This window comes from Porites lutea, chromosome 10 (genome assembly GCF_958299795.1).
Source record: "Porites lutea chromosome 10, jaPorLute2.1, whole genome shotgun sequence".
Taxonomy (NCBI): Eukaryota; Metazoa; Cnidaria; class Anthozoa; order Scleractinia; family Poritidae; genus Porites; species Porites lutea.
In genome coordinates this window covers 18,766,784-18,780,439 of record NC_133210.1, presented here as the reverse complement: position 1 = coordinate 18,780,439, position 13,656 = coordinate 18,766,784, and the positions used below count along the sequence as shown (strand labels likewise).

At 39.6% G+C, this 13,656-nt stretch overlaps 1 protein-coding gene across 1 annotated transcript; it reads right to left on the bottom strand.

Moving 5' to 3' along the window:
* Window positions 1–540: 540 nt before the first annotated feature.
* On the bottom strand, window positions 541–1,783 carry LOC140949623 (uncharacterized). The gene is made up of 2 exons (XM_073398779.1): window positions 1,751–1,783; window positions 541–1,551 (listed from the first exon to the last, which is right to left on the bottom strand). The coding sequence occupies exons 1-2, from the start codon at window positions 1,781–1,783 to the stop codon at window positions 541–543; spliced, it is 1,044 nt and encodes a 347-aa protein (XP_073254880.1).
* Window positions 1,784–13,656: the final 11,873 nt, after the last annotated feature.

Sequence of the window (13,656 nt, the reverse complement as noted above, 5' to 3'; positions counted from 1 at the left end):
ACTAGCCTTTCTCTCAAGAGACCAAATTGTTAACTACAAATTGCACTGAAGCTTTGCTGGCTGACTTAATGCTTTGCAGCCTGTTCCAAAAACGTTTCAGATTATTGTGTTTGGAAGAAATGGTGTCACAAATTTTTGGAAAGGATGAAATGTCAGTTTGATGGTACAATTTTTCCAGCTAGGATAATTTAACAGTATTACAAAAAAGAATAAAACCTGTTTTAGACTAAAAAGGCCAAAATTAAAATTATCCTTACCAAAGTTTTAACATTCCATCTTTTTGCTGTTGACAAACATGGGCCTCATGTTTAGTGCGCTAAACTCCAGATCTAGCAGTCTGAGCTCGAGCAATAAGACCAGGGACATTGTGTTCTGTTCTTGGGTAAGACACTTTACTCTCACAGTGCCTCTCTCCAACCAGGTGTATAAATGAGTACCAGCAAACTTAATGCCAGGATAACCCTCTGATGGACTAGCCAGCCCCACATTTACACATCAAAATATACCTTAGCTACATAAAGTTAAAATTATTAAAATTATTTATATTGGAAGAACTAAAAAAGTATATTGCACTAGTGGCGGTAACAAATTAGAAATACCTACACAAACTACAAGAATGTCATCAATAAGAGGGACAAGTGCAATTGGTAGAGTTTTCCTTAAACTTGAGAAAACTTTCATTCGGCCAATAGCTCTCTCCACATGTATCCGGGCATTGGCAATTTTTATGGTTACAATAACACTATCCTTAGACATCTGTTCAAGCCCTGAACTTGGTGGTGGGATTTCCAATGTAGCCCCTCTAACCATGAGATCTTCTTTTATTGTGAAGCACCTGTCTGCCATAACTAAGTTTGTAGGTTCTAGGAGATCTAGGAACCCAGATTCCCGAGTGATGTGTTGGTCAGATGCTCTATCACCCCATGCTTTTGAAAGGAAACTGATCATACCACTTCGTGCAATTCCAACAAGGAATTTAACAGTGTTATGTTTTTTGTAGTCCGACCAAGTGAGAGCCTGAATTTCAAGATTTCTCGGACGGTCAATAAATATTTCACTGCGGTCTATTGCGCAACGCAGGCTTGTGTAATGTTTAAGGGACTTAGGGAGACTTTCTCGAATTGCCTCCTTTGATGGCCAAAATATGAGAGGCTTCAATTCGCAAGCAAGGAACTTGACCCAGGTGTTGATGACCTGGGAAGCTCCACCAGTACTGATGTCAAACAGGTCTGCAAGCATTTCATTTGTGACAGCTGTTCTCAGTTTAAGTAACACTAAAGTTAATTCTTCTTTCACTGACAGTTTCCTCTGTGGCCCTGTCTTTTTTGGTGATGTCTTGAAATTTCTGCGAACCTTGGTTGAAATAGCCTTTTTTGAACCGGACCAATAACGCAGCTTTTTTGATTTCTGAGTAACATACTTATCCACAACATTCCTTCTCTTTGTTGCTTGTCTTCGAAGAAGACCATTTTCGGTTTTGAGCCCTTCCAATTCCAACGGCAGTCTATCAATAACTTTCTGTTTCTTAAAGCATCCTGAGCAAATGCAATTCTTAACACAATAGCACACATAGATGTAGTCGTGATCATGTTTAATACTTTTATTCAAATTGTCAACATTTTCTTTAAGTTCATCAGCTTCATCTGAACTATCACCTTTGACATCAGTTTGCTCTACCTCAGTTTTTTTTTTCTGCAGGGCTGTATTGTGTAAACTTCTGCATAGTTCTCGTTTTGCGGGCTGCTCTTACCTGATGTTTTTTCGGTTGGTAGTTGTACCCCATATCGACAGTAGGACATGGATGATCTACGGTAGGTTGTCCATCCACAAAATGTTTGGAACAAACCCTGTCGTCTTCGCTTGGCTGCCAGTTTTTCCCTGTTTTAGGGTTTTTTCGATTGATAGATTTAACCCACTCCTTTCTCTTTTCAGGTCTCCTTTCAATGTTGGAAAAGGATAAAGTTGAAAAAGGTCAGGACATGTACAGTCCTGGCTTGTACGATGGCAATTATGCAAAGTGCAAAACCCCTTCCTCCATTTTGATATGTGCTGCTACTGCAGCCAACGACTGCGCAAATCCTCATTTCCTTATGTAAAAATCCTTGTGCCCGCAATTTTCTTTCTCGAAACACGGTGATCGTCGAAAAACTTAACTCGAGCAAATCGAAGCAACTTTTATCCCGACTCGTTCCCAGTCGCAGGCAATCTTGTGATCGACCGCTGGAACTCCGAACTCGCTTATTACTATGATGACAATGAACAAAAAAACTTTGAAATCGATAAAAGACGAATTTTGAGTGATCTAGACTACCTACTGAAAATCCAACACTAGCAACTTAGCAAATGACCTCCGTAAGAACTAAAAAATTCTGTATGTTTGAATTCGACTAAAACGAAAATATATTTCAAACCTTAACTTTTCAATAGCCGTGATATAATATTTAATAAAAAAGTTATAAATGACTCAAATTGTTCTTAAGTAGCGTCAGAATGCTGCTTCATATCATATTTCGACACTATGAAATTTTGGCGTTTTTTCGTTCTTGCGATTTTAAAAAGTAACCCGTCTTCTCACCACCTGTCTAAATGCAACTTCATTCAAAATTTGGACTTTTAGCGCTTTTTTGTATATCTCTGAAACGGTTCGAACGATTTTTTAAAAAATCTCTTCACATATTCTTCATAAGGTATATAACAAGGTCTGAAACTTTCATTGAGATTGATTCACTGCAATATCTTAAAATTTCAAGACAAACATATCCTACGAACCTGTCAAACATCTGCATTACAACATTCACTGTTTTGACGTTGTGTTAATTTTTCCAAAATAATGCGCACTAATACATAACTCCATGACTAGTACATTTTAGTTTAAATTTATCGCATCTTTTGAATGTAAAACATTGACAATACTCACACTAAAATGTACTGTTCATGGATATATGTATTGTCCGCATTAATTAATTAATTACAGGATTTTTTTACTTCTTACGGAGGTCATTTGCTAAACACCAAACTTTAAGTTCCTAGTGTTGGATTTTCATTAGCTGGTCTAGATCGCGCAAAATTAGGCGTTTATCAATTTCAAAGTTTAAAGCTGCACTGACCACTACTTCATGTAATTTCATACTGATATCACATGTATGATTTATTTTTGTTCGTTAGTGGGAATTCCAAATACAGTCAACACTCTCACAGCGACCACTTCTCGAAAGCGACCACCTCCTGTACGTGACCACTTTGCAGAAAACCGTTTTGCTTCTCAGTCTAATGAAATGTACATGTAAACACTCTTGCAAGCGACCACTAGCTGAATTTCTTAACGACTGCGACCACTTTTTAAACCACAAATTCGACATATTCTTTTGTGTTTCTGCTCCAAGTAAACGACCACCCGGCCTGATCACGAATGATTATAAGAAAACCATTGCACGAACGTCACGATCACAAAGTTCAGACAGGTTTTTAAAAGCGGCGACCAAGTGTGCTGACAGATTAAAGCAGTTGACTTACAAAAAAGATGACTGTAGTGCGATCTATACGGAAAAGGTGGATTCTAACATCGATGCAAAGTTTTATGTTCAAAGGTTTAACCTTGTTAGGTCATAAATTAATCAGTTTAGTCTAAGCTTATTTTCTTGATTTTTTTCGAAGACGACCGCCTCTCGTAAGGCACCGTTTTGTCGTCCATAGTGCAGGAGCAAATGTTGTAATTTTAAGTCCCGTGGGAATTTTAGGCTGGAAGCAATCCACTCACCTCAAAGTGTTAAGGGAATGCTACAGAACATAAAAAAAAATTTGGTGTACTCTGAAAACTCGTACTGAGCCGTTTTAAAGGATTTAAAAATATGACTTAAATCTACAACATGAAAACGAGGCTCTGAAACAAAAAGGTAATAACGCTTCACTATTTAAGTGAATTTGCTTCAAAGGAGATTGTTCTTCAATGACTTTGATGATTTTATACACTAATCGATTCTCAACATGGTCACGTGACCAAATTAGCAAGGAAACGAGGCCAAGGCAATAATGTCGTGAAAACGTCACTCCATTTAAATAAAATTGCAAAAACTTGCAAGTACTATGCACCGTTTCTGGTTAGCGGTAGTTTTCATCGAAAAAGTGGTCGGCCATTTTGACTTACAGACCATATAAACCTGGGAATATGCAAGTGTTGTGATGGAAACCACAGGAAATCCATTTATCAATGTTAGTCTGTGTTTATTTTGTCAGTGACAAAGGGAAGGGCAAGTTGTGGAAAATCCTTCTTCTTACGAAACTCTGCTAGAAGCGATTAGTGCAAGAGCTAGTTATGGGGAAACAAAGTACGTTGAAATTTGGGCTATTCTGAAAGAGCTCAGTTCCCATGACTTAAAAGTAAAAGGGGCAACATGGCACCGAAAGTGCTATCAAGAAGCAACCCACTCTGGGATGGTGAAAAGATCAAAGGAGAGGTTAGTTTTAACAGGGAATCTGAATTTTAATCTTAATGATTGTAATTTCTTAGTAACTCTATATTTCAATTACCTATTATTACAAGAGAGGGATGTAAATATAGATTACTTTATAAAGTATAATATTAAGAATTTCCAAAATTAACTGTCTTAAGAATTTCAATTCTAAACAATTGTACTAAGAAACAGAATAAAAAGAGATTATACTACAACTTAATTCAAAGAGAAACTTTCCTCTAACAGAAATAATTAAGTTTAACTAAAGGTCGTAGAAAAACTTTATTTAGTACAAACGTACTTATAAAGGAAAATCTAAGGAAAAGTTTGTATCAGGCTTTTGATTGTGTATTCGACATGGTAGAAAAAAATCTTATGTGCAATAGGATAGCTCCTTGTCAGTGAAAGTCAATTTTTGCAGCAGTGCTTAAGAGAGAGTAGATCTCAATGCTTAATCAATAAACACATTATTTAAAGGTATGAACGAGAACTAGCTGGCCCAGAAGAGAAAAGGAGAAAAACGACCGTCCAGCTTACAACATCTCGACTTACACGTTCCAAGACTAACCCATACAACAGGGACGTGTGTTTATTCTGCGAAAAGGCCGCAGGATATCGAGACACTCTAAGAACTGTTAGCACCAACTCTGTTGGCAAGTCACTTCACGATGCGATCGAAATTTCAGGCAATGATGAGCTTCGAGTTCAACTGTCTAGCGCAGTGGATTTGAAAGATGCCCATGCTATTGATATTAAATATCATAAGAAGTGTTGGGGAAATAACCTTTCAATTGTGCTTCGTCAGCCATCAACTGCAGCTACGTCATCAAGTACGTCCCTAACTGCAGAAGTCGCAGCAAAAATAGAGTTCCTAACCACAACTGAGATTGCTTTAAAGAATGGTAACGTGTTGATTATGTCAGATTTACAGGCTGCTTACGATAGTATTCTCAAGGAAAATGGTAAACAAAATAAGACCTGCAATTGTAAATTGCTAAAACAACTCATAGAACGTGAGATTGATGACGTTGAGTTTCATAAGCCAAAAAGAGTTAATGAGTCAGAGAGAATAACAATAAAGGAAACAAGAGATGCAGTCATTCAATTGTTAATCCAGGAGAGTGACGTGAAAGATAATATTAAGACATTGTATACTGCAGCATTGTACTTGAGAAAGGCTATCAACAAGTCCAAAAAGTGGGTGTTTGAGGGCTCACTAGTAGGAATTCTTTCCAAAGATCATTTCCCTGAAGAACTCTATTGCTTTTTCAGATGGGTGATCAACGGCTCTAACACTGCTATTTCCATAGCAGGAAAATGCTACAAAATTCACAAGCGCGCTATGAGTCTAGTGCAGAGCACAATCTCCATGTGTCTAACAGAGCACCAAGTTGGTAACAGGAAGTCAGAAATAATAAAGTCAAGCCGTGAAATGCCGCAGCAGTTCACAATTGGTCTTGCTGTCCACTAGTCTGGCAGGAGTAAAGAGTTGGTAAACATGCTTCGTGGCTTTGGTATATCTGTCGAGTACAACAGACTTCTGCGTGTGGAGTCACAAATAGAAGCTAGTCTATTGAGGCGAACGGAGAACCACGATGGACTGTTCCTGCCGCCACACATAGTTGAAGGAAGACATGTTTTTTGTGCGATTGACAACGTAGACGTTCAGGAAGATACCTACCACGGGCACAACACGTTGCATGAGACATCAATGGCGAATTTTCAAAAGTGCCGTGCAGATGACGAGAAGCCTCAAATAAGGTGAGCAGCTTGGAAAATCAATCCCTAATTCCTATTCATTATACATGTATTTATCAGTAATCTGTGTTTTGATTGTAAATAGTTAGTTTACATTTACACGTAAGGGAAAACTTTGTCGCGTACCATAACGTATGTGCATCTCATTATGCTGTATCACGCCCTTTGATACATAATCGGTCTTAGAGCAAATAACTTGCATGCATTAATGTTCAATATGTTTCCTTCCAACAACAGTTTGAATCATGATGAAGCAAACCTAGTCAGGTCCAAGGAACTGCCAACATCGCTATCTACTTTAATGGAATGTCCCAATCCTCCCAGCAAGCCGTCAAGTCCAACGCATCCCAATTTAACCCTGTGCAACAGGAAGAGGAACCTCGCCAAAGTAAAATTCCTGTCTGGTCAGCTTACAACTCCCTTGTCGGCAAGGCTATGCCAGTTACAAGAGTACACGCATTTCCCTTAATAGCTGCTCCAGCACGTGAGTGGAACACCCTACTTACAGTGCTTATGCAAGCTCAAGTAATCAATGTCAAGATTATAGGCCAAAGAAGGAAGACCATCATCTCGCTGGACATGGGTCTTTATATGCTAGCCAAGAAGTTGCAGTTGGCTCTTGACGATCTCTGCAACATCATACTTCGTCTAGGAGAGCTGCACATCGTGATGGCACAGCTAACAACTATTGGCGCTTACATAGAAAACAGCGGCATCGACGTGGCTGTCGTAGAATCTGATCTCCATGGCCCATCTATCGTGAAACAGATCATAGAAGGAAACAATGTTAAACGAGCCGAGGCAGCTCATCTTGTAACCTTGCAGTGTCTCTTTAATCTTTACCAAGAAGCCTTTCCAAATCAGGAAGCAGGTCAATGTAAGGAACGCTTGTTGCGGTTAGCAAAGCAGTTAGAAGAAGCGTGCTTAAGCGGAGAAAAAAGGGAGATAGCAGAGATACAAAAGGGAATGGTGGATGTTGTTGAGTCCATGGACATCATGAAAAGGATGGCCGAATTTGACAGACAATACACCAACAATCCGATGTTTAAGGTTTTCTGGCAGTATTTGTCTATGATTTTAGAGAATATGATGTTCATCAGGGCGGTTCACACGGATAACTGGAGTCCCCACCTACAAGCCCTTGAGATATTTACTAAGTATTTCTTCTTTCACGATCGTCTCAATTATTCATGGATGATTCCTCTGTATCTCGCGGGAATGAAGTCTCTGAAAAGCACCGACCCTGACATTAACGCCGAATTCCAAAATGGAAACTGGGTTGTAAACAAAAATTCCAAGGTATTCTTCTGTGGTCTTGGTGCCGACAATGCACTGGAGCACACCAACCGCTCCATGAAAGTAAGTGGAGGCTTGGTTAGTATAACTCAGAATCCAAGCGCTCGAGCAAAGGTCTTCATGATTACCCAAGAACTTGCCCGATTGGCCGAGCAAGCCAAAGAAATAGCAGGGGTTTCTATCAAGATACAAGACCAACACCACAACCTTTCACTCGCTGTGTTATCCCGTGAAGACAACAAAGTCAGTTAGCTGACCGCCACAATTGCAAGCTACACCAATCCCTTTACTCAGCCCGAATATTCTCTCTTTAAGGTATCATCCAGAGTAAAAAAAATCATAATTTTCCGAAATTTTCAATTTTTAGATGATAAAGTAGAGCTCATCAAGAGCTTTCTTTTAAATAAAATTCCAGGAAAAAATGCTTTTTGTATGCAGACTTATGGAGCGCAAAAGTTTTTTCTATGCTAATTATTTAATTGATCGTTGACAAGTCCTGTCATACTTGTTACGCATGCTGCTGTTGAACCAAGCTAATCACGCAATTTGACAAAAATCGTGGTCTACAAGTATAGTGCTCACTGTTTTTTCCCGGGATGTTGGAAGTGAATGCCTCCAAAGAAGAAAAAAGAGCTTGTCCGTTTTCGTCCTCGACTCCAAGATGAAAGAAGACGACAAAATCGTGTTGCAAAGTGTCGGCTTCGAAATTAGCAGAGAGCGACAAGGCCACCAACTATAATCAAGAAAAATGGCTAAAAGATGACAAAGTTTCTGAAAAACCCATTGAAACTACCGCGAAATCGAGTTTTATGAGTTGCTTACCGAGCGGAGCGAGCTTTTTAGGCCGCAAAGCGGCCAAGCGAGCGTCGACAATTTCGCGACAGGTCCCGCGCCATAAAAAAATCTGACGAAGGACTTTTTTGAAAGTCTCTTGTAGCGGGAGAGCAGCTTCAAGAAAAATTCCAGGAAGCGGTTTGTTGTCGATTTTTCCAGGGAAGTGTCGAACTTTTAGAAAGTGTATCGAGTAAAAGTTAGTCTGCTACACAGCCATTTTTAGTGTCGTCACGCAACGCTGCTCCCCACTAACGGCTGCTGAAAACCGAACTACATTCCTTTCCCTTTGTGTTTGTGGTCTAACGAACAAACCAATCATGTACAAGAAATTTGACAATACGTGAGCCGCAGGGCGCTAGGCAGCGAGCACGCTTCCCAGTTTTCAACAAATCAATCAATTGTCGCTGAATTTAGACGGGCTCTGTCTTTTCAAGCAACGAAAAGGTTAATTTGCAAAAAAGTTTGTTTTAAGCGGTCAAGAAAGTTCCAAGTGAAAAGAAGGTTTGATAGGCCTAGAAAACTTTTACCAGGATCGGTTGGTTCTTCATTTAACGTGCGTATGTGCTGATATGTAGTGAAGAATTTAATGTACCGGATGTGCTCATTGTGTTCTGTGAAGACTAAACTCTCAAGGGTACTGAGTCAAAAAACAATCTTATAAATTATCGATGAGCGATTTCCCGAAACTATACCTGGCAACTTTATGAGCACATCTATGTTGTGAATCGCAATTTGCTCGACTTTCTTGCTGTTGCTGCTTATCTCCTAAATTTTGAATAGGACTCGACTACGACAACACTGTAGTTAATTGCTTGTTTTCACGCGACGATTTGGATTATTGTCATTCACACATGGGGCAACGATAAAAGCAAAGCTGTGATTGGAGGAGTCACAGTCCCGCAAAGGTGGCGCGAACACTTTCCAGAAAATGGGAGCTGAATTATAATTGGCTAATCACGAGAAAGGAATGTAGTTCGGTTTTCAGCAGCCGTTAGTGGGGAGGAGCGTTGCGTGACGACACTAAAAACGGCTGTGTAGCAGACTAAGTAAAAGTTGGCTTGGCTCAAAATGAAAACTGCCCGTCGCAAATAACTAAAGATGCTTTCTCGACAACAGAAGGATCGAACAGAGCGAAATAAATTGTTCATCTGTTGTCGGGTTTCGTTTGTAACCTTTACCTGCTGTGTCACTATTGTTCTCCCTTTCTGGTATGCATCAACGTTGACAGCTTTGGTGTTATAATCTGTTATAATCTCGTCACGGTTTTCTCGAAATCAGGGCAAGTTGTTTTAAACTCCAAGTCGGCAACCCGTGAACCAATATTATTTGGCTGACATTTGGCCAACTTACTGTCAGATAGTTTTTCTGAAAAACCGTGTCTGCGAATGTTGATTTCTTTTTTTCGTTTTCGAGTAAGAGTATTTTTTCACAGGTAGTGCTAATGATTTGCTATCCCTGACTTCCACTGCTTATAACAAAAGAACAAACCCACTTGGCAAAAATCTGAGACACGGTTTTTCAGTCAAACGTGTTAAGAAGCGAATGCGATCTTAATTGGTTTCTTCCGTTTATTTTTGGCTGGCCTGGACATAAATTTACAGTGACACCCACTTTCACAAAAAGCTTCTCATTTCTGAATCGCGTTAACATTTTTGCTTTTTTAAAAGGAATAAGCAATAATCTGGAACTATTAAGCTTTCAGAAAATGTACGGTTTATGGAGGTATTTATTAAAAGCAAAAATGCTAGCGCTGATCAACGCTGGGAGGGTGCTTGAGGGTGGATGATACCTTAATCTCGTAACTAAAGTAGTGATCCCCGAAGAAGTTAAACGTGACCTCCGTGCGCAGAGTACTGAAGGAGCTAAACTTCTCAGAGCTTTTGTCACAGAACGCATTCAAAAAGGAAACGAAAACCTGTGGTCGCCGATGAAAAAGCGCAGTCTTCGAACCTGGAAATCAACCTCTAAAAAGACAAATATCACTGTTAACCTTGAAGGTTGTAGAGTTACAGAAGGACCGCTGTTTGTTTGCTCGCATGATGGTGGTGTGCAAGTCTAGACCAGAATCTAACCAGCAAGGAGTCATAGGTACGTTTGAGTTTTCCCTGGTACCCAGATCACTTTTTGCAGCAGATGGTACGATGTTGCACTGCTCAAACTAAAGTGCACTAATGAGCTTAATCGAAAAAAAAAAGGACCAACAGTATCCTCAGACGATGTGCCACCAGAAGCATAAGCGGTGAGAAAGAAGGTTGTCATTGCAGATGGAATGGCAGAGCTACAGTCACTTGATAAACCCGCCATCATAACAACCTGTGCTCATCTTGCTGAACATTTTACAGAACAGGTTCTCGAGAAGTACAGTGACAGCGATGAGTTACATCTGGTCTTCGAAAGATATGACATTTCTCTTTCTCTTCAGTCTGCTACCCGAGTACGAAGGCAAGGCGATCAACATCCAGTCTTCTACCGGATAACGGACTCCACTCACATTTCTAAGGTAACCATGAAGAGACTGCTCTCTCACGAAAAAACCTAGATGGAATTGACCGAGTATCTATCAGCCAAGTTTATCCAAAGGTCTGAACGCAGGGCAACCAGTGTCGTTGTGGCCTGGGGAAAAAACTGTCAAGCAACACACTGGGATGTAACTTACCTAAGAAGCAGTCAGGAGGAGGCGGACACAAAGACGATGCTCCACGCTGTTGAAATTGCGTCCAATGGAGCAACACAAAGAAACTTCTATTAGCCAGACACTGATGTCTGTTCGGGACAAATCTAATTTAAAATTCGGACATGAAAATTATCCGAAAACTGTTAGTTTAATTTAAAAATCGGACATGAAAATTATCCGAAAACTGTTAGGTTTTTTTTTGATAGGGACCTGAGCGCTGGTTACGCGACCTCTTTTTCCATGTGACTAGCGTGTTGATCGGTGAGAGTTGTTGCGTTGCTTTATGGCAGAGAGAGCAACAGAGGCTTCGACAGTGGACGTGGTATGAGTTTGGATTACGCCGGATCTGGAATGGATCGTGGATTGCTCGATTTTCCGATTCAGTTACCTGTGGTTTCAACTCGGAGCGATATTTCTTTACCTTCTTGTGATTCTACGAATGCGTTTTTACAGCCATTGAGCGCTTCGCGGGAAGGCGATGGCTATCATTTTCGTCCCAGGCCCCCGCCGACTACTCGCGTTGAATTTTTGGAATTGGATCTGAAAAGGGACTCACGGGACCAGCGGAGTACGGCAATGCAGTGGTCAAATATTAGCAAGGAAATAGACAGTTTATTAAAGGAAATTCAGTCTGAAATTCATGTCACACTGAGTCCAGAGGAAGCTAAGAAATCTGTTGACTTGCTCTTGGAAAAATGGGACAGGCTTGAGGGACTTCATGGGAGGTACCTTGCAGGAATTAACGAGAGAAAATGCTTAGAATATGTACAAGAACAACACCCGTTCAATTTAATTGGGACTCGTTCAGTATGATTGGGACTAATTGGTGTTAGCTGTTATTGCCTGTTATCAGCTATTAGAGCCAATCAGGATCAAGAGTATCTTTGGCTAAGAGCTAGTCTAATGTTATCAGATAACAAACCCATTAGATCCAATGGCAAGCTTGTTAGTGAATAACGGGATAACAGCTAATAACAGCTAATATATAGATTTAGCCAGGGCTAAAAGCGAAGCTCCCATTAATAAATTTATATTTTAAATCAAACAATAAACTTGTAATCCACAAATCATGATCAGTTAACTTAAGGGCACATTCATATGACATCTTACATCGAGTTGATAGCCTAAATATACATGTATGTACACCCAAAACATAGCAAACATCTTCTATCACATTCAAGAGCCATAATGGCCCTTGATCACAGTAGATTAGGCCTCGAAAATAAATTCTTGGAAAACAAATCAGGCCGCATTTTTTTGCGTTCGACAGGTTTACTTTACAAATTTTTGCCAACAAATCTGAGGGTGTGTAAACCAACCTTTTATACTTTTTATACATCACATCTGAGGTGAAACAGTACTTTTTATCATACAGACCTCGGACAGAATACGGCATTTCACAATTTTTCAATGTTCAGGACGATCAATCGTGGGCTTTTAGCGAAACCGTTCAAAAAATTTCCAAAATCACCCATACGGCTAGCCGGTTCTCATTTTTAGTGCGAGCTATCGGTGTGGTCGAGTGTTTGAATGAACTTTGATGGAGATACGCTTCAACATAATAACGAATTTATTATCATTAGTTTTTTGTTATTTAATGGTTCCAGTTATAACGATGTGTAATCTTATAAAGCGTTTGATACGCGCGACATTTCTAAGTACTCCTGCAAGCGAAGTTCACGAACGATGAAAACCGTGAACACCACGTACAAGCGATTAAAATTGCAAGAGAGACTACTAACAATCAATTAAAGAAATATAATTCGGTAAAACATTTACAGAGACAACAATTTTCATTCACGAAGACAAGTATTAAAGTGTCTCTAAAAATCCTGAGTCTTTAAGCTTAAAGCTTAAGCTTAAGTTTATTTTGTTTTACTTTCAGCCGGCCCCCCGGTGTTTGCTTTTTTTTTCAAAGATGAACTCCTCGAAGCAAGAAAATCACTCAAAGTTTTCTTTCTACAGCCAAATTTATAACTAACTATTCTTTGGAACGTTTTTTTTTTCTATTTGCCGTGAGAAAATATATCTGAAGGCCTTTTAAAGTTCTGTAAGCTTATATCAAACCTTATACTAGATCAGATCATTGACTCAAATCTTAACAAACGTGCAAAAACTTGCCGCATAAACTGTGCTCGACTTCATGAAATTAGATAAAACAAAAACAAACATCAAATACAATAATTAGTCAGGCTTACCATTCGAGATTCAGTTCCTGAAAGATATCAAGGAAGGCGATGGTTGCTTGAGACTTTTAAACCCTCTTACGCATTGAGCAAGGTGAAAGACAAAAACGATGCCATCCGAAATCGGATTACCCAATTTTGACAAGCGACGCATTTCTCAACCAAAAACCCAATAAACAAACCAGCCATGGATAACAGAAGACTCTTGATAGCAGCTGTATTTCATTTTGTACATCCAGTGGAAAAAGACAGTTAAAAACATCACAAGTTGAGACAAAACTCTGTCAGCTTTAGCTGTCAAAGTAAACAACTTTCAAGATGCTGCATAAATTTTCCGCATGAACTCACCTGTCAAATTTTGACCAATCAGAGTACAAAAATTGGACGTAGCGCGTGACCAACGCATGACCATGGTAAGAAAAAGGTCTTCCCCGCCTTTATTTTTAAAAAAGTGGCT

Excerpts from the sequence above, each read along its gene's own strand:
- LOC140949623 (XM_073398779.1), bottom strand. The coding sequence starts at position 1,783 with ATGGGGTACAACTACCAACCGAAAAAACATCAG. Across the intron at positions 1,552-1,750 it reads ACCAACCGAAAAAACATCAG|AATTGCATTTGCTCAGGATG; the intron begins GTAAGAGCAGCC and ends TATTGTGTTAAG.